We start from the raw sequence: 21,030 nt of genomic DNA on the forward strand, positions 1-21,030 counted from the left end.
AATACCTAAGTATTTCTCATCCAGGAACATTTTCTACATTTTTAACCTTCTTAAGAGCATTTTACAATGCCTTGAAGGAAAGTACTTAGATAAGAAGGCAACAGACTTCTGGAAGTTAATTTGTTTCCCCGAGACTTCACCGAAGTTGTTGAGGATATCCAAAAGATTGGTTACATTGTGCATATCAGCCTTGACGAAAAGAAGACAATTTCCGCAAATAGAAGGTGGGTTACCTGTGATGCACTTCTTGATATCTTTATACCTTATATATCTTTAGTAACTTCAGCTTGAGCTAATGCTCTAGTAAGAACTTTCATGGTGAGTAGAAACAAATACAGGGAGACCGGATCGCCTTTCCTTATGCCACAAGTCGGTTTAAAGGACTTGCAGGGTGATCCATTAAGGAAAATTTGAATTTCAGTGGTAGAGAGGCATTCTTGGACCATCCGACACCATTTGATTGAGAAACCAAACTTTAGCATAATGTCATTCAGAAAACTCCATTCGATACGATCTAAAGCTTTACTCGTGTTTAGTTTCATATCCATGTAATGTTTTTTGGACCTTTTCCGCTTCATGCAATGAATTAATTCATGTGCCAAGGTGATTATGTCATTGATTTACCTTCCAGGTACACATGTTGCTTGCATTGGAGAGATAATCTTGTCTAGATGAGCCTTCATTCTTGTTTCCATGAGTTTTGTAATGAGCTTATAAGTAGAATTGCAAAGAGAAATTGGCGTATAATCTCCTGCAGTGTGTGGTAACTTGGTTTTAGGAATAAGACATCAATTTGTCTTGTTCATCTTTTTCAATAATATCCCAGATATAAAGAAATATTGAACCATCTTGATAACATTTTCTTTAACAACTGAACATTGGCTTTGAAAGAATCCTGGAGTAAAACCATCGGGCCCCGGAGCTTTCCATGGCTGCATGCATTTAAGAACTGAAGTTATTTCAGCTTCATACGGTACTTTTGTTAGAGCATCATTATCTGCATTTGAAATACACTTTGGCAACAGATCTAGTAGAGCTGAATTGGATGGGGGGTTTGAGGTACTCATAATGTTTTTGAAGTGAGTATTGATAAAATCTTAAAGATTGTTTCTGCCATTGCACCAACTACCATCTGGTTTTTGTAGATTTTGAATCTTGTTCCTTGTCCTTTTCTTATTTGCTTGCATATGAAAGTGTTTCGTATTCTGATCAACTTCATTGAAGAAATTTTCTCTACTTTTCTGCTTGTAGAACTCCTCCTCCATTCTATGCCATTCTTCAATTTCTTTTTCTACTTCTTTCACCATTTGAGTGTTATCACAAGATGAATTGGGTTGTTGAAGATGAATTAGTTTTTGTTGCAGGTATTTGAGTTTCTCTTGTGTATTCCCAAAAATGAGTATGTTCCAAATTGATAGCGATCTCCTAGTTTCAGATAACTTTTTATCCAATGTAAAACCAGCCGACCCATTGAAACTTCTTGACCAAGCTTTCTTAATTTCTGATTTGCATGAGTTTTCACGTAACTAACATTCAAAGAACTTCCAACTTTTTGAGCTGCACAGATCATTAGGAGACAAATCTAACAAGATAGGGCAATGATCTGACCCTAAAAAGGTAGATGCTTAAGATAAGAGTCAAGAAAACATAAAAACCAATCAGGATTAGTAAGAGTTCTATCTAAACGTGATCTTATTTTTTTTCGTTCTGTGCTTATTGTTGGTTCAAGTAAAAGGGTTTCCATAAAAACTTAGATCAATTAGACTAGTATCTAGAACAGCTTGAGCCAACTTACAGGCTTTAGAGGAAGAGACATTGCTATTGCTCCTTTCATTATCATGCAAAGTAAGATTGAGATCTCCAATTACAGCCCAAGGTGCTGTAATATCATAAGTTTCACACACATTTTTGATGAAGTCCCATTGAGTTTTACTTTATTGAGGATAGGGAGACCCATAAACATAAATAAAAACCATTTTGGTTTTGAGGGATTACTAGTTACTAGATAGTGGATCATATTTTTATCATGGTGAACGATATCTGACTCATAACCATCTTTCCATATCAGACAAATACCCCTAGCTCTACCAATAGATGAGACATAAAAGATATTTGGGAAATTTAGAGGTTTAGTAAGCCTAATGATTTTATCAGAGTTTATCTTGGTTTCCTGAAGAAATAAGATGTCAGGATTTAGAAATTTATTGAAATCCTTAGCATAATTTCTAGTTTCTTTGTCTGCAAAGCCATTGCAGTTCCAAGCAATAATCCTCATTGAGATCAAATTTTTTAAAAGATAATTTTCAAGTTGCGAAGAAAGATATTAATAGTATCAAGGAAATAAAGAGAGATGCAATAATCAGAGTTTAAAGAAAAAATAATATAAAATATTTTAGAGGAAGATTAGTGATAGATACCTGAGCAGTTTCCTCAGTATAATTGCCAGTGGGAGCATAATTGTTTGCTTCTGGTGCATTATGATTCACTTCCAAGTTCGCATTTTTGTTCATACTGACAGTGTTGATATGTTCAATGTTTGTTGGTGGACTCACATGGATGTTATGAGGATTCATTGAGGGTTCCTGGTTTAAGACTGAGTTGCGCATGCGCTTTGTCCGTCTAGAATCATACGTTGTTTCTTCATTAGCTAAGTCTTCAGTCATTGAGGTAGACATGCTCCTTTCATCCTCATTTGATTTACATACATCACTTTCCTCTTTCATAACAACTTCATATTCTTCTACAGTTAAACTATCAAGGGATAGTAACCGTTGATATTTCATACAGTTATGCTCTTGATGATCAATAACAAAACATTTGTCGCAGATTTTTTTCGGCTGTAATTCCCAATGATAGAGGATCCAAACATCTTGCTCACTAACAGTCTTCCACCATCCACCTCTGTACAAAGGTTTTTTGAGATCCATTTCCATTCTAGCTTTCACAGTGTTTCCATACTTTGGTCTGTAATTCTCTGGTTTTGTTGAGATCTTCCTTCTCATGAATTCAATAGCTTCATCAATAACAACAACATTCATATGTTCAAGCTTGACGTACTTGAACTGTACATTGAAAACTTGATGATAAAGACACAGTCCTTTGCTGAGGTACCGGGAACAAATTTTCGAACAACAAATAAAGCCTCTCCTACTATCCATGGATCATTGTTGATAATCTCATCCCTTTCTTCATCATTGTTTAACCTAACCAACATTAGGTTATAACCCATCACTCTAATATGTTTGTTCCTGTAACTTCTCCAGAGAGAGTTAATTTCTTCTTTGATAACCCTCATATCGATCTTGTCTTTGTGATGATATAACAGGTCTTCTCCTTTCAGTCGGTAACACCAGTGAGGCATTCCTTAGTTGTCTTGATAAAGCGTTGATTTTGATTGCACAAGAGTTTGAGCTTTCATCCATGGTGAAATGATTTTTTTCCTTCTGAATTATGGTGCTACACAAGAGAATAGTACACACATATTTAGTCTTCCAATAAATCTGTGGAGATGAATTAAAATCCCGAGTATGTTGCTCAGGATAATCGACTGGGTATTGAAAGAAGGTAAGACAATATTTTTTATGCTTAAAATTGTTATGAAAAATATTGGTAGTTATGACTGGGAAAGATTTGATGAAGATAGAGGTGGATTTTGAATATGGTAATAGTTGTATATTGGTGGCACCAATAAATGCGCCATGCAATGGGTGATGTAACTGATTGGCAAAACATCCGGTGATTTTTGTAACTTCCAAGCATTGCGCTCCAAGATTTTAGGAGGGAATTCAGTTATTTGAAAGTTTTCAAAAAGGTAATTTCTCAATTGACTATCATGATGATCATGAAGATCACTCGATTGGGTTTTGTTGATTTTCGTAGGGACTGATGAATCCACTATTGTACTGATATGAACAATCATCACTAGGAAGATGATTAGCACCACTGCTATCCAATGAACTATTTTCCCAGAAGCAAACATTCTGAAATCCACCACTGGTTATCCACGAGCAATTATCTTGGAGGACTGCAAGCTAGGTAGTCAATATAGGTTGTACATGCCGATATTACAAGTTTTTATCGGATATCGGAAAATACCTATACGATATCGAAAATATCGGCGATACAAAGACGGAATGATATTATCGGTTGTACAGGCCGGTACAAACCGATATATTGGTTTTACTTGTACACCGATAATATCGATTTCGTGAATAAATTTTTCATCAACATGCATCTAGCCTTTACAGATAAGTACAATGTCAATTGGAGAAGGTAAAAATCCCTAATATATTTATAATATAAAATCAATGACTATATGGTAGGATATAAGATGGAAACCGTATTTCGATTGCAAGGAAGAGAAATATAAAAGATAAATATAAAGGATAATAAAACAGATTTACCGACATAACGGGACAACATTCACAACGTTGACTGATAAACCACCTTGTATTTTGGAAATTTGAGATATGTGTATGATTCTTATTATTTTTTATTATGGTTTTATAAATATTTAAAATTCTATATTAAATGATGTACCGCCGATGACAACCAATATTATCTTTTGTATAGGTGTATCAGACCCGAACGATACGAGATCGATACACGATATTAACTACCTTGACTGCAAGGTAAGAAAAAACCTACTCCATGCAAGAGAAAGAGATTAAAGAATAAGTTTTCACACGGATGTTTCCAAAAGATCCAGTGAAGCACTTAAATACCTATTAAAAACATCCAGAAAACTAAATGACATGAGACTAAAATAAAACTTACGTAAAATTTCAAAGGATGTTTCCACAAGATCCAATGAAAAGATGAAAAGAATTAACAAAAACAAAAGAATAGTTTTCAAAAGATAATTCCACAAGATCCATTGAAAATAAATCAAAGATTGCAGATAAAATTCGTAGCAAGATTAAGAGATTAAGATTGAAACAAAACACCGTGTTTTAGTTGGGTTGACTCATTTGGTCTCCCGATCCTCAGAGACTCTCTCTCTCTTGACAGTTCTCACGTATTAAAACCCAAAAAAAAGAAATACTACATCTTGTGGTCCTCCTTAGTAAAAATTGAAAATAAATACTAATGTAGAAAGTAAAAATAAATCATAATCATTATCTACAAGAAAAGGCTAAAATCTTTCCCCACCAGATTTTATTATCCTCCATTCTCTACCGGTACCATTCCTTTTACCTTTTTTCTTCAAACCAATGGCAAGTTTTGGTTCTGCAACAAAAGTAATCTCTTTTTTGGCAATAATATTATTATCTCTCACAAACTCCTCCATTTCTGAATCAACATACCCAACTCCAACACCATGGCCTCCTCAATTCCACTCAATTATGATATATAACACCAGTGGTACACTTCAAATAAACAGTCTCTGGTATGATTATCCCAAAGGAAGAAACTTCAATATTATTCAAAGACAATTGGGTGACCATGTTTATGACTTAGAATGGAACAATGGTACTTCATTTATTTACACTCTTGATGCCAACAAGAAATGCCAAACCTTGAAGTTTGATGTGGGTATTCTTACACCTGATTTTCTTCATGGTGCACATTATTTGGGACAACGAACAATGGATGGGTTTCTTTGTAATGTCTGGGAGAAAGTTGATTTCATTTGGTATTATGAAGATGTTGTCACTAAGAGACCTGTTCATTGGACTTTCTACAATGGTAATTCTAACTCATTTTTTAAACAAATATGTAGCAGGCAAATAGCCGTCTCCTCTATCAGTTTAAGTTTCTAGTTGCACAAGTGAAGTTTTATTTTCAAACATTTCGCAACTGTGAGCCTGTTAGTACTCTTTGCACCTTTCTCCTGATAAAATTGTGGTATCCTAGGTTAGTTTTGCTTATCTCCCAAGTGATGATGTATCAGTTGTTTTCGTGACATTTTATCTGACAATTAATTCAGGAATGGAAGGTCATTTGATGACATTTGAGGTTGGAGCTGTGCTGGAAGATGCAAAATGGCAAGCACCTGTATACTGTTTCGAGTCCGGTGAGCAAGCAGATGATAGCTCACAGCTTAACTCTATAGTTGATAATAGTGGTCCAGCAGAGGATCTTTTTAAAAGAAAAATGTTGATTCAGAGGTTGAAGGAAGTCTGAGAGGTAGAGTGAAGCTTCAAACAAGAGGGCATAGTTCCTCCCTTTCTCCTTAAATCGTTCTCATGGAACTTGATTTTAAGTTCCTTGCACTCGGCTGAAAAATCATACCAAATACTATTTGCCTTCTAGCTACTTTGTTTACATTGGTGTATGCCACTTAAAGCAGAGAATTAAAATGTTAGTGTTCCTTGAATAAGTCGGATGACTCGAGAAAGGTAATTTCTTTGACAGGCTTAAGATGACATTCTCTATATCAGTATTCACCCTTGATAGCTGGTGCATTTTCTGCTACTATGTCATTGTTGATTGTTTACTCTGCCAATTGGATTGTTTATTCTTAAATGCACTTGCGGCAGCTCAACTTATCCTAGAAAAGCTGGACGACTCAACACTGAGTCTGACACAGTTCTTTATAGCTTTTCCAGGATTACGCTGAGCCGCTACAAGTGCCTTTAGACCCTTTTGATCTTGAGAAGGACTTTCGCCGAAGAGATAATGGTTACATTCTTATATGTTGTACATAGTTGTAAACCAGTGCAACCGAAATACTCCGGTGATGTATCTGTTGTCTCTGGATCACTGATAGGCAAAGATAACATTACCAAACATAACAACTTTGAGAAATGCTAACAGTAACAGAGGCCATCAGTTCCAATAAAGCTTCCACTGTCAACTGTCATTTAGAGATGTGATGATTTGAGACTACATATTAATAGAGGAAAGCAGTACATTATGTTTCAGAAAAGGAATAATTAAGTTCCCTGATCAGAGCTACAACTAATTCTCAGAAAAATGAAAATCAAGTACTTGTTCAATCCCACCATTTTACTTCTCAAAACACCCTCCATGGAGCTCTCAACAATCCCATCCGAGCCATTATCCTCTTTTTCTGTCCCGTCGAAACAATATGTAGGGGCTTGCCAGTGTTCATCCTCTAAAACTGCTCCCACTTCAAATGTCATCACATGGGTTGTCCTTCCTGCATGCACTAACGTTGGACAAATATTAGACCAAAATAATAATGAAAATTACCTGTGTAGAAAACCCAGTGAACAGGTCTTTTAGTGACAACATCTTCATAATACGTGATGAAATCAGTTTTCTCCCAGATATTACAAAGAAACCCATCAAATTTTCGTTGCCTCAAATAATTAGCACCGTCGAGCCAATTTGGTGTAAGAATACCAACTTCCAACTGGGCACTTGAACATTTTTTATCACTTGTCCAGAAAAATGAAGTCCCATTATTCCATTCACAATCATATATAATCTCACCAAGTTGCTTTTGTCTGATTTGGACGTTTCTTCCATTAGGCCAATCATACCAGAGATTTATGATTTGATTTGATCCACTGAAATTCATAACTAGGACATGGTGTTGGTGTTGGGTCATTGGATTGGATGGTTCTGGATGAGGAGACAGAGACAGAGACAAAGAGCAAGGAGAAGAGCATGAAGGAGTAAAGTGAATAACTGGTGGAAGAAGAGACCATTTTCGATTTTCTGAAAGTGAATTTTGATTTCCAGATAATTAGTGTGGAAGAAGATGAAGGGTAGTTGAAGAGATTGATGGTGATGGGTTCTTCTTCTTCTTCTTCCCCACAGTTGCAGTCGAAGATAAAAGTTTGCCTAATAATGTCTTGGCATGACAGATTGCCCATGGGCATAGATGGACCACTTCTTTCTGAAATATCCGCTTTACAAAGAAAAACTACAGTGTCTACCGTACAGACTAGTGTAGAAACTAGAAAGGTTGTCACTTTCCATTTGGATAAAATCTCCACCATCCCACCAGATTTTATTTTCCTCATCTCAACAACCATTAAAGCATTCCTTATCTTTCTACTCTAGACCAACGATAATGGCTGCTTCTTTTGGTTCTGCAACAAATCTCACCTCCATATCAATCTTCTTCTTGGCAATACTTATATTATTTCTCACAAATTTCTCCTTTTCTCAATCAACATACCCAACTCCAACACCATGGCCTCCTCAATTCCACTCCATTATGATATATAACACCAGTGGTACAAATCAAATTTTTGATCTCTGGTATGATTATCCCAATGGAAGAAACTTCAACATCATTCAAAATCAATTGGGTGAGCTGCTGTATGACTTAGAATGGAACAATGGCACTAAATTTGTTTACACTCTTGATGCCAACAAGAAATGCAAAACCGTGAAGGTAGGTTTTGGTATTCTTACACCTGATTGGCTTCATGGTGCAAATTATTTGGGACAACGAAGAATGGATGGGTTTCTCTGTAATGTCTGGGAGAAGGTTGATTTCATTTGGTATTATGAAGATGTTGTCACTAAGAGACCTGTTCATTGGGCTTTCTACACTGGTAATTCTAACTCATTTGCTAAGTCTATTATTTAACAGTTCTTTTTCTTGGTGTCAAAAGGAGGAAGTTGATTCTCCTTTATCAGTTTAAGTTTTCAGTTGTACAGATGAACTTTTATTTTTCGAACATTTTCGCAACCGCGAGCCTGTTATTACTCTTTGCAACTTTTTCCTGATTGTGGAAACCCTGAGTTAAGTTTGCTTACCTCTTGAAAGTTTATATGACAATTTATTCAGGAATGGAAGGTCATTTGATGACATTTGAGGTTGGAGCTGTGCTGGAAGATGCAAAATGGCAAGCGCCTGTTTACTGTTTCGAGTCCGGTGAGCAAGCAGATGATAGCTCACAACTTAACTCTGTAGTCGATAATAGTGGTTCGTCAATGGATCTTGTTAAAAGAAAAATGTTGATTCAGGAATTTTGAGAGTTAATTGAAGCTTCAAACAAGAGGGACTGAACTGAATGGTTTTCATGCCAAAATATTGTGTATTTACTTTCTAGCTACTTATGGTTAAAATTTCTTCAAATTTTAACCATAGTTTGAAGAGAATTACCTACTTGTGCCAGAAGATCAAATTTCTTCTCAAACCCTGCCCGGCTATGTATTGTTTTGAAATGCTTGCAAGATTATTAACCATGTTTGCTCTTTCTGCTACTGCCATTGTTGATTGTTTGCTTTGTTACTAGCTAGATTGGGGTGTTTATCCGGAATTACTCCCTCTGTCCCACTATTAAGTGATCTATTTACTTTTAGATTTTGTCCCATAATAAGTGACCTATATCACTAAACAAGGTATAAGAAATATAAGAAATATGCATAATTTGATAGGCATGTTTATATTCGTTACATTGGTGTTATAAAATGTTTTTCAATGGTACGAAGTTTGCGAACATCCGTGGTGTAGTTTGAGAGATAAATCATTTCAAAATTTCACTAGTTATTATCCATAAGGGTATAACTGTAAGAAATGCTTAAAAGTACTCTTTTCCCTTGCTTGCTTTAAAAATTGTGCAAACTTGAACTAGGTCACTTAATAGTGGGACGAAGGGAGTATATGATACTAATCACCGCATAAGGAAGTGATAGAGTGCACTTGTGGCAGCTCAACTTATCCTTGAAATGTTGGACTCAACATTGAGTATTTCGAAGCTCTTAATTACTTTTCTAGGATTATGTTGAGCCGCAACAAGTGCAATTAGGCCCTTTCAGTCTTGAGAAAGACTTTCATCGGAGAGATAACAGTCGCATTCTTATGTGGTACACAGTTGTAAACCAATGCAACTGAAATACTCCGGTGATGTATCTGCCAGGCACGATATAAGATCACTGACAGGATAAGAGTACATTTTACTCCTTCTGCAAGATGATACACTTAAAAATGGAAAACACAAAATGCTAACAGAGACCATAATAAAGCTTTTTCATTATCAACTGTCATTTGGAGATGTGATGACTTGAGACAACATACTATTAGAAGAAAGCAGAACATTATGTTTCAGAAAATACAAACCTAAGTCGTTTGATCCAGAGCTACAACTAATTCTCAGAAAAAATCAAGTAGACTTACAACTTACAAGTACATGTTCAAACCCCCCATTTTACTTCTCAAAACACCCTCCATGGAGCTCTCAATAATCCCATCTGAGTCATTATCTTCTTTTTCTGTCCCCTCGAAACAATATGAAGGGGCTTGCCAGTGTTCATCCCCTAAAACTGCTCCCACTTCAAATGTCATCACATGGGCTGACCTTCCTGCGGGCAGAAAATGCAAATGTAGGTGTTAATACAGTTCACTTGGAAGATATCGATGGAAATTAACAAGGAGGTCCTTTTCAAGTGTCGTGCAATTCTTGTTTGTAATCTGACTAATGCAGTTATACAGGGGACCTATTATAGTAATCGGAGCCACGTAAGAAACCTTCAAATGACTTTGAACAAGGGGATTTGAAGTGGTGACCAGCCACATTGAGCTAGGGGTCCTAAAGCAGTAACCTGAATGGGCAGCCAAACCCCTCTGAACATACCACTCATGCCATCAAAATACTACCTCAATTCACCACCGAAGCATCACGATGCAAGTTCAATATGAGTGCAATACCAGACCCCATCAATTGCTTGCAGTGTGTATGTGTCTAAGTTTGCTAAACCAGTACCCCATTACTTATCTGGGTCAGTCTTGAATCTAGACAGTGAACGCCATTATCTAGCCATTATCTAGCGGCTTTCGAGCCTTGAAAATCTATCACGGTTTGTTCAGAACTATTGACCCCAATCTAATAGACTAATCACTGAACATATACATACAGATGATTTATCAAACAAATTCCAAGTTTTCTTATTCTTAATTTAATAATTAAAAATTCCCAGACATTTGTTTAATGAGAAATCCACCAAAATTATAAATGAAAATTACTTGTGTAGAAAACCCAGTGAACGGGTCTTTTAGTGACAACATCTTCATAATACGTAATGAAATCAGCTTTCTCCCAGACATTACAAAGAAACCCATCAATTTTCTGTTGCCCCAAATAATTAGCACCATCAAGCCAATTTGGCGTAAGAATACCAACTTCTAACTGAGCATTTGAACATTTCTTATCACTTGTCCAGAAAAATGAAGTCCCATTATTCCATTCACAATCATATGTAATCCCACCGAGTTGTTTCTGGATAATGTTGAAGTTTCTTCCATTGGTCCAATCATACCAGAGATTTATGATTTCATTTGATCCACTGAAATTCATCACTAAGATTGAGTGGAACTGATGTGGCCATGGTGTTGGTGTTGGGTCATTGGATTGGATGGTTCTGGATGAGGAGACGGAGACAAAGAGCAAAGAGAAGAATAACATGAAAGAGTAAAGTGAAGAAATTGAAGAAGAGGCCATTTTCGATTTTCTCAAAGTGAATTTTGGTTTGCAGAGTAGTTGAGGAGATTCACGCTTCTTCTACCCCACAGCTGCAGTTGAGGATAAAGGTTTGCCTAATAAAAATCATGTCTTCGCATGCCACGTTGCCTGGATGGACCACTTCTTTATGAAATATCCGCTTTTTGAAATGCTATAGTTGGAGCTTTTTGAAATGCCGTGCCATTCTTTTTGTGTTGCCGAACACTTCTTTTTAAGGATTATGCCGTGCTGCTGATTGTTATTTGTTACTTTGAGATGTGATTTTAAAGGTTATTGTTAACTTGTATGCCGTATACATGTTAAGATTCACTAAAATAATAATATCTTGCATTGGAAACAAGATTTGTTTGTTTTTTTTGTATTGAAAACAGTAATTTTTTACATTAGGAACAAAATTTGTTGTTTTTAGTGTAAAAAAAACCAATTTCTAGTAGATAAGATAAAAAGAACACAATTTTCAAAGAAATAAAATAATTCTTTATCAAACCTTAACATGTATACGGGTATACAACTTAACAAAAGCCGATTTAAAATATATTAAACACTAATAACGGATAAAAGAGGAAGAATAAATGAAGTGATAACTTTGTAAAATAAGCGTATTTGGATACATGTTGAGAAGTTATTTTTGGATTTCCAGAATCAGATTATTTTTCAACTTCCAATCTATTAAAAATAAGTTATTTCGGCGGAATTGGACTTCTGTAGAATCTAGTTATGAGATTTTCGGTGTTCGGTTGGGGAATTGCGCCGCTCGGAATTGGTCTCCTTAGCTCCCAATTCCCCGAAAAGAACGCTCCTGTTGGATTGGCATAGAGATCGGGCAGAGAGTGAAAACATGACGAAGAACACACGGATTACATTGATGATAATCAAGATAATACATTAACATACAAAAGTCATTCCTTAAATACGCTACAACTATGAAACTGACTCTAACCAACATAACTGATCCTAATTCAAATATATCTTCTAACCCACTCCCTTAAACTGAAACATTTGTAGTGTTCAGTTTACATGAAAAGACGCCTACATGGATAGCCAACTACATACATGAAAATTAATTCACGACTAACTCTGCTTCGGAGATCAATATGCTTACATACCATCCTTTCTCTAGAACTGTGGTTCTATTACATTTACTCGCAGAGTATACATATGAATCATTCCTTGATGCCTTTCAAACCCGTCATCTATCCAACATGTCAGAACTGCGGTTCTCTTACACTTGCTTGTTGGATGACATGAAATGAATATTCCCCTACTTTGACTACTTTTTTCACTTGTAGACAAACCTACCTTCTCATACGAAAAACTTGAAGCATTTCTCGGACAATTTGCAAATTATCCAACTCCCTGACAATCACTACAGATATGCCCACTTATACAAAGAATCGAATACAATCATGGATAGAAACACCATGAAACTCGAACACATTCATGGACAGAAACACCATGAAAATAATTCTTGGCAACAAATAATAAGAGTTCTCTGCATCATCCCCTTAATTCAAACATTCATAATACCAACATCATCATAAGAACGGCGTCATCATCATCATCATTGATTTCTTCACATACATTTGCTTTCCGAACTTCAATTTTTAAGGACATAAGTTTTCAAACTTCAATATCTTCACTTTCAATTTTGTCTCCTTAAATAATCACTCTCTACCCTTTCTCTACCCTAGATCTGATACCACTGTTGGATTGGCATAGAGATCGGGCAGAGAGTGAAAACATGATGAAGAACACACGGATTATATTGATGATAATCAAGATAATACATTAACATACAAAAGTCATTCCTTAAATATGCTACAATTATGAAACTGACTCTAACCAACATAACTGATTTCTAACCTTATCAACATAACTGATCCTAATTCAAATATATCTTCTAACACTGTAAAAGTAAAAGGTCAGGATACATTTTAAATAGTTGTATTCCGATTTCCAAAAGTGAAAAAAATCAGAAGTTTGATTGGGAACCAAATTTCAGAATGACTTCTTGAAATAAAATAGTCTATTATGGACTTTTGAAATTTGACTTATAGCCTGTTTAGATACCAGTGTAGCGCGTTTGGATACACATCCAGAAGTAGATTTTTGACTTCTAGAAGTCAAAAAGCAAGAAGTCGGTTTGGGTGTAGAATTTCAGAATGACTTCCGGAAACAGAAAAGTCGACTTTTTGTGAAGCAAAAAATCTGGACTTCTGTTTCCGGAGAAACACTTCTGACTTCTACTTTTGCATCCAAACAGGCTATTAAGAATTACTTTTCGACTTAAACAATAAACAATTCCATAATGACCTTTTAAAAATTATAGAATTGACTTTTAACTTCTACTTCTAGTAGAATAATACCCTTAAAAGTAAAATAGAGACGGACCATGCCTGAATTTCTTCATAGGCCCGGGATAATAGCCATGATCAGGCACAATATTTAGTAACCTTTTTTTTAAGCTTGTGGACCGGGAGGACTGTCGGGACTAAAGCCCAGGTTAGACACCAGTTCAAAGACCATACATAACTGATTAATAATCGTAGAAATTTACTTTTAATCCCAAACTTGTTGGGCTTTAGACAGTTTCGTCCTTCCCTCTCAAGCCCGGTACTAGGAGGTCCAAATTTACCAAATCCAAAAAGAGTTAATCCTTTCTTTAACGATTCAATCCAAAACTCTTTTCTTCCATGCCAAAAATGACTCTAATATCATCCCATATTCATTTGTTCACAGATCATTTATTCACTTTGATGTTCTCAATTGGAAGAGCTCTGCAGCGACAATGAAGCTTTAGGTTTTAGTTCTTCACTCTGTTTTGCTTGATTGCTCCTTTCTAATTGCAAGGATTTTTATCTCAATCTCTTGATCTTCTCGGTCCATTTTGTCTCTGGAACCATCAAAATTGAGAAAGAATGCACCCCATCAGTGGTGAGGTTTATGTATTGATCAGCGTGAAGGAGGAGGTTCAGATCTTCTATATGTCAGAATCAATCTTCATTCTATTAGTTTTCAGGTTCCTATTTCATCTTTAATTACTCATTAGTCAATCATCTCCTGTTCGATTTAAATTTTTATCGGTTTTGGATATCGGCTTCTTTGGTCGATCAAAAATCTGCTCGACCTTGTATCACTATTTTCAATTTCAATTGAACAAAACGTTTATTGTTTCTGAATCTTGATGAAATTAAGGTTTTTAAGCTGTTTTTTTAGCTTATTTCAAATTGATTTTTTTATTTTAGGTTTTTGGTAAATTTTGATTTGTTTTTCTTTTGTTTTAAGCTTAATTCGGTGAATAGGGATAAGTGATTGAGATCTTTGATTTTTTTCAGTAGTGTGTTGAGGTTTAATGAGGTTGTGACAAGGTTGCTGTTAGATGGAGCTTTGAACACTTTCAAGAGATATGGTGTCAGAGAGGAAGATGTTGATGTATGTAATTTCTTTTAAAGATCACATCTGCTTACTGTAACTATGGTTTTCTTTATCTGGAAGCATTTGAATCATGGAAATCTTGTATTAATGACGTTTATGTAGTCACTCATGGCCAAAAACTACTTTCACAACTTAGTTTACTGTTGGATTTACTAATAGGCAGATATGCTCAGTGTTTACTATTTAGATAAGTTGAGTCTACCGATTTACTGAAAGAGTCATAATTGACATAGTGTTCAATTTTTCTTTATACAGTCATTTTATTTCTGATGCATTCCATTTCCCAAGGAGGAGCGGAGAGCCGATATTCGGAGGTACTGTGTTTATTTTCTGGATCTGCATGCTCCGCGTGTATATATCATGGTAACCATTTAACTATTTACTTCTTGGTGCTACAATAAGGAACTAGAAAAGATGCAAATGAATGGAGATGACCTTTAGATACCTATTGCTCATGATAAACTAGTACGGAGTGTTAAGATGATAGTGGAACCTACTGCAAAAGTTCATATACGTGAAAAATAGGGATAGGGGTTCGAGGAATGTAAAACCACAAGCTTGTATCTTCAAGGTGGAACCTACTGCATAGTATACTACATGCGTATGAGTGCTAGCATTTTACGGCATTTCATGGTTTCATGTCTAGACCACAATATTCTTAGTGTTACTGACGCTTATTTAAACATTTTTTTTTCTCATGCTTAGTAAATGGTAACTAGGTAAGCATAAGCAGTTAAGGCAGGGGTTAAGATACTCATTACACTTGCATTTTAGGAATTGTGGTCTGTTTTGTACCCAAGTGATGTTGTTGAACAGATAGTCATCCTCCCTCATGTGAACAGATAGTCTATCCTCCTCCCACAAGTGATGGTGGCCAAAGTGTACCCAGCCAGCCGTCCATGGTACTTCCATTTTCAATATAAAACTTTTCTAGTCATGTCTACATACTTCTATACATGTTGATTGTTAATGTGTACATACTTGTACACCGTTGTAGGTTTGTACATAGTTGTACACCATTGTGCCATCTTTTTGTTTAGTTGTTTTTTGTTTACATTTTAGTTGTACACCGTGTTGATTCTTTTTGAAGTTGGACATAATTCTGTAGACTGTAGTTTAATTATTTTTTGTTTATATTTTTTTCATTCAGAGCAATTTATTGATGCGTAATACAATTACGAAAATAATTCATTGGCTTTTGGTTTAATAGTGTACAACAGTTCATGTTTTAACCATAACTAAACTACTTTATATTGCATAGGGAGATGAAATATGATGCTATTGTGTTAGAATCTTGGTAAAGGTGGGAATTGGGAAGCGTAAGGCATTCTACAGGATCCAAAAACATGAAGTAAGATGACTGCAATCTCTTTTAGTACTTCTAAATTTGGTTGCATGTGACCCAGTATTAGTTTTATTGACACGATTAATTTCGTGATTTTTTTTTTGTTTGTATACATATATAAGATTTTGTTAATTTATTAATACCTTTGAAGTAGATCACACCATCTATTCAAGTGCTTCTTATTTACCCAGTAAGTGGTTTCAGTGTCGGAAATACTTAGTTGTAATTTTATTTTTAAGAATATACCACATTTAAGATGGCATTGGTTGATGATTTCGTTTTCCTTCTATTGCTGTGTTAACATCATATCTGTTTTGTTGTTAAAAATGGGGTGTAACAGAAGGTATACATGGTGATGTTCAATGTGTACACAATTGTACACATGCTGATATTTAGTGTGTACATATTTTTACACCTCTTAATATGCACAAAATTGTACACCATTGATCGTTAATGTACACATATTTTTACACCTGTTGATGCGCATAATTTTTCCTGTGTAGCAATTGGGTACATCGTCGTGGTCTTTCTTTTTCCAGTTTATTTGGTTTGTTATTTCAAAATATTTTAAAGAATTGTCTTTGATGCTTCTTGGATGAATTCCTAGAAGTTGGTTGTTGTTGATTTTCTTCTTATGCATGTCCCTCTTTTTGTAATAATGAATTTTGTGACTATGACAATAAGTTTGGTAAATGATTTGTTTAGCTAGATCTGCTGTAACATAGTCGTTTAGATCGGAAAAAAACTTCTAGGAGATATCAATTAATGGACTTAGAAATGCATCTTGTTAGGAGCCAGTGATGTGTTGACAGGAGAATAAATTGAGTACGAGATGTATTAGCTCTAGACGTGCCCCGACTCAGAAAACAAGCATATTTTGTGGCTCTTAATGTGACATAGTTGTAAACCTGTAGATTCTTAATCTGTACAGGATTATACACATGTTTATTTGTCATTATGTACATAATTATACACCTGTTAATTGTTAATGTGTACATATATAGTTGCATACATGATGAATTTAACGCTAAGATAATATTTTCTTTATGAATACTTGTTTAGGTGATTTTTTTGGCATCATTATCTTTTTTTCATTGAGTTAAAGCTACGTCGAGAATAACCAATAATTTTAGTAGCTCATAAATTCTTTCTGAAAAGTCCATAATCAATAGAATTTTATTTTTAAATGGTCAATGTGCAAAATATATTTTATGTTCACTACTATTTTCTTGTTACCCTTGTTTTTCTACTTTATTTGTCTTATATTTTCTTTCATCCTATCTTGGCTTTTCGTGATTGCATATATTTTCTTTCTGTAGATAACGATATCGTCAACAAGAAAACGAGTTGCATCTCTTGATAGTGAAGTTGGCAAGGTACATTCTTCATTTATGCCCCCTCTAACCATTTATTCCTTGTGAAATATGTGAAGATATTCTTTTGAAAGGTTAAAGACTGGTAGAATCTTTATGTGCATTTTTTTTATTATACCCGTTGTACAAGGTACACTTGTTTGTACACCGGTTATGCGCATTGTACTTTTTAGTGCACTAGTTTTATCATACGTACTTGTTGTAAGTTGTGCACTTCATTTCTGCAATTATTATGAATCTGAAATCTAATAAAATAGTGCTTTCATTTGGACTTGTCTATAGACAACAAACATAGAATTCTTCCAATGTCGGGTATCATCACCCCGAGTCTTAGTTAGGTAGTAAAATTCAGGGATTTATAAGCATCAAAGGGTTTAGTGGTGTGTACATAGAGTGCACTTATATTTATGTATACAACCCAAAAATTAGGGAAAGCACTAATGTGTACAGGTGTTGGAATTTTTGTAGGTGTGTACATAGTTGTATACCATTATACTCTCTCATTATTTTATGGATTTTTTTGGTATATATGTTGGGTTTTTTGGGTTTTTGTAGGTGTGTACATAGTTGTACACCATTGTACAATCTTAGCAATATATATTAGTTGTTTGTGGGAATGGATGTTTGTTTGTTTTAAATTTTTTATAGGTGCGTACATAGTTGTACACCACTGTGCTATCTCAACACTATATGCATGTTTTGTGAGTATAGATGATCGACTTTTGTAAGTCTGTATATTGTTGTACACCATTATGCTCTCTCATGATTTTATGACCTTTTTTGTGGTTATGTATGTTGGATTTGTTGATTTTTGTTGGTGTGCACACCATTGTACAATCTCAATATTATATATGACCAGTTTTGTGTGTATGAATATTGGATTAGTTGGATTTTTTATGTGTGTATATAGTTACACACCATTGTAATATATGGTCTGTTTTGTGGGTATGGATGTTAGATTTTTGTAGGTGTGTACATAATTGTACATCAGTGTGCTCTCTCAAAAATAAAAAATAAAAAACTAATTCTTGATGAAACCCTAAGTTGTTGTTTTTCGATATCATGAGGTGATTTTAATAGCATGCTTATTATGTGTTTAGGTACTTTTCGAGGGAGCTTAAGAAAGTGGAGAAGAACAATGGACATGTTCCATAGATAGACGCTTTTCTGGATTTGAACAGCATACTTACCATGTGTTTAGGTACTTGCTATGTGTTAGATTTTAATAGCATGTTTCTTAGTGATGCTTAGGTGGAAAATTGTATGTGGTGTACAAACTGGTACACCTTGTGTTATCTTTGAATTCTTTTTTTTTTTTGATTTTTGTAATGTTTGTACACCAATGTAAACTAAGATTTTTTTTAAAATGAAAATTATATAGTCATATGGATACTCTTTTTGTAGCTTTCGAAAAGAGCTTTCCGAATATATAAAGTTTCTGAATTTTGGATGAGCGGTTCGAAAGATAAATCATTTTAAAATTATTATTATATTATTTAAAATTGTTGATGTCATCATAAGTCACCATGGACTAAACTGAAAATATTTGGTCTAAGTTATAAATATTAAAGGTTATCAGTGTATTTGTACCTAATTAAATGGGTGTGGACTAATTAATATATTTGGATGGGATTTTGGACGAAACCATATTTTTCCCTTGATAACCACTATAGACGTTTTGGTGTTCCACAGAAGCAATATTTAATCAATATTTTTTTCAGTGCCAGGAGAATGAATACAGAATGCCATTTAAGCAGGATGCAATAGAGAATGTTCTGGATTCATTTCATAAAACATTTTCATCCTCTGCTTCAAGTGGCACTCGCATAGACCAATGGAAAGAAAGTAAAAGGTAAATACATAATATTTTGGCATGATTTAGCAGCTGAGTGTAAAAAACATTGAAGTAACTTCCATGAGAACGATTTTAGGAGCATAGTTCACTCTTGTTTGGAACTTCCCTCTCTACCTCTCTGGATCAACATTTTTCTTCTGAAAACATCCTCCGAATCACTATTATCAACTACGGACGACTTAAGTTTTGGGCCATCATCTGCTTGCTCACCGGACTCGAAACAATATACAGGCGCTTGCCATTTTTCATCTTCCAACACAGCTCCAACCTCAAATGTCATCAAATGAGCTTCCATTCCTAAACAAATTGCAAAATAAAATGACAAGAGAATTAGTGATACATCACTTGGGAGCCAACCAAAATTAGCTTAGGATGTCAAGTGAGTGCTTATTTTGATTAGAACTTCACAAATGAGTTAGAAATTACCTGTGAAGAAAACCCAATGAACAGGTCTCTTAGTGACAACATCTTCATAATACCAGATGAAATCAACCTTCTCCCAGACATTACAAAGAAACCCATCTACTTTCTGCTGTCCCAAATAATTTGCACCATCAAGCCAATCAGGTGTAAGAATACCCACATCAAACTTCAGGGTTTTGCATTTCTTGCTGGAATCAAGAGTGTAAATATATGAAGTACCATTGGTCCATTCCAAGTCATACAGAAGCTCACCTAGGTGTTTTTGGATTATGTTGAAGTTTCTTCCGTTGGGATAATCATACCAGAGATTGATTATTTGATGTGTACCACTGTTGTTCATTATCATTATGGAGTGGAATTGAGGAGGCCATGGTGTTGGAGTTGGGTCTGTTGATAGAGAAATGCAGGAGTTTGTGAGGGATAATAATATTATTGCCAAGAGAAATAATGATATGGAGGTGAGTTTTGTTGCAGAACCAAAAGAAGAAGCCATTGGTTTAAAGAAGAAAGATAAGGAATGCTTTAATGGTTGTTGAGGTGAGGAAAATAAAATCTGGTGGGATGGTGGAGATTTTATCCTTCTACTTTACTGGCTTTTGCTTTTTAATTAAATGGAAATAGTCCTTTCTAGTTTCTACACTTGTCAGTTGTCTGTGTGGATTCTCTCTGGTCTGCAGAAGCTGGGCTTTTAAGATGGGCCAAGATTTCAGTTTTGCTTGCACCATCTGGACTGCATAATTGTATATGGCGTAGAAAGCACTAAGCAACACGGTTAAAGGATGTGCCATCAGTAGGGGTGTGCAACGGACGGACGGTTGCGGGTCACACGCAACCAAACCGTCAAAGTTACGGATTTGAAAAATTGAACCGTAATCGGTCCAATCACCCGTGGATTTGACATCCACGGATTAGCGGGTGATGCAGACCGGATGCGGATTAACCGCGGATTTAGAATTTTTTTTAAAAAAAAAAAATCTGTATATATGTGAAAATCCCTTCGTATGGATAATTGATCTCTATATTTATGTTAACTCACTGTCTCACTCTCATGATAATAAATTAATAACAATGAAACAAATGCTAAAGTTTTGTTGCACAACATTATGAGTACAATATATACTTACTAGGTAGTAATCTTAATTAACACTACAACTGATAAGTGTAGTGATCTTTAATCATTTGATTAAGCACCTTGTTTTGGAAAACGAATTT

The 21,030-nt window shown here is 35.1% G+C and overlaps 4 protein-coding genes and 1 long non-coding RNA gene across 6 annotated transcripts; 3 read left to right on the forward strand and 2 right to left on the reverse strand.

Moving 5' to 3' along the window:
• Positions 1 to 5,162: 5,162 nt before the first annotated feature.
• LOC113282921 (uncharacterized protein At4g14100-like) lies at positions 5,163 to 6,417 on the forward strand. Its single transcript, XM_026532030.1, has 2 exons — positions 5,163 to 5,688; positions 5,930 to 6,417. Exons 1-2 carry the CDS (start codon positions 5,214 to 5,216, stop codon positions 6,124 to 6,126), a joined length of 672 nt encoding a protein of 223 aa, XP_026387815.1. The 5' UTR covers positions 5,163 to 5,213; the 3' UTR covers positions 6,127 to 6,417.
• A 471-nt stretch (positions 6,418 to 6,888) lies between these two features.
• Positions 6,889 to 9,138, forward strand: LOC113282922 (uncharacterized protein At4g14100-like). The gene is made up of 2 exons (XM_026532031.1): positions 6,889 to 8,477; positions 8,714 to 9,138. The coding sequence occupies exons 1-2, from the start codon at positions 7,988 to 7,990 to the stop codon at positions 8,899 to 8,901; spliced, it is 678 nt and encodes a 225-aa protein (XP_026387816.1). The 5' UTR covers positions 6,889 to 7,987; the 3' UTR covers positions 8,902 to 9,138.
• Positions 9,139 to 9,871: 733 nt separating this feature from the next.
• LOC113282923 (uncharacterized protein At4g14100-like) lies at positions 9,872 to 11,441 on the reverse strand. The gene is made up of 2 exons (XM_026532033.1): positions 10,892 to 11,441; positions 9,872 to 10,230 (listed from the first exon to the last, which is right to left on the reverse strand). The coding sequence occupies exons 1-2, from the start codon at positions 11,364 to 11,366 to the stop codon at positions 10,049 to 10,051; spliced, it is 657 nt and encodes a 218-aa protein (XP_026387818.1). The 5' UTR covers positions 11,367 to 11,441; the 3' UTR covers positions 9,872 to 10,048.
• Positions 11,442 to 14,081: 2,640 nt separating this feature from the next.
• Positions 14,082 to 18,871, forward strand: LOC113282924. 2 transcript variants are annotated; one of them, XR_003327233.1, is made up of 6 exons: positions 14,082 to 14,406; positions 14,723 to 14,819; positions 15,078 to 15,136; positions 16,084 to 16,173; positions 17,487 to 17,543; positions 18,641 to 18,871. It is a non-coding gene; the product is annotated as an uncharacterized LOC113282924 (long non-coding RNA). The 2 variants fall into 2 exon arrangements; XR_003327234.1 differs by having other exon boundaries at positions 14,726 to 14,819.
• A 353-nt stretch (positions 18,872 to 19,224) lies between these two features.
• LOC113282925 (uncharacterized protein At4g14100-like) lies at positions 19,225 to 20,397 on the reverse strand. The gene is made up of 2 exons (XM_026532034.1): positions 19,822 to 20,397; positions 19,225 to 19,692 (listed from the first exon to the last, which is right to left on the reverse strand). Exons 1-2 carry the CDS (start codon positions 20,309 to 20,311, stop codon positions 19,481 to 19,483), a joined length of 702 nt encoding a protein of 233 aa, XP_026387819.1. The 5' UTR covers positions 20,312 to 20,397; the 3' UTR covers positions 19,225 to 19,480.
• Between the last annotated feature and the right edge of the window lie 633 nt (positions 20,398 to 21,030).

Source organism: Papaver somniferum, chromosome 5 (assembly GCF_003573695.1).
Source record: "Papaver somniferum cultivar HN1 chromosome 5, ASM357369v1, whole genome shotgun sequence".
Lineage (NCBI taxonomy): Eukaryota > Viridiplantae > Streptophyta > Magnoliopsida > Ranunculales > Papaveraceae > Papaver > Papaver somniferum.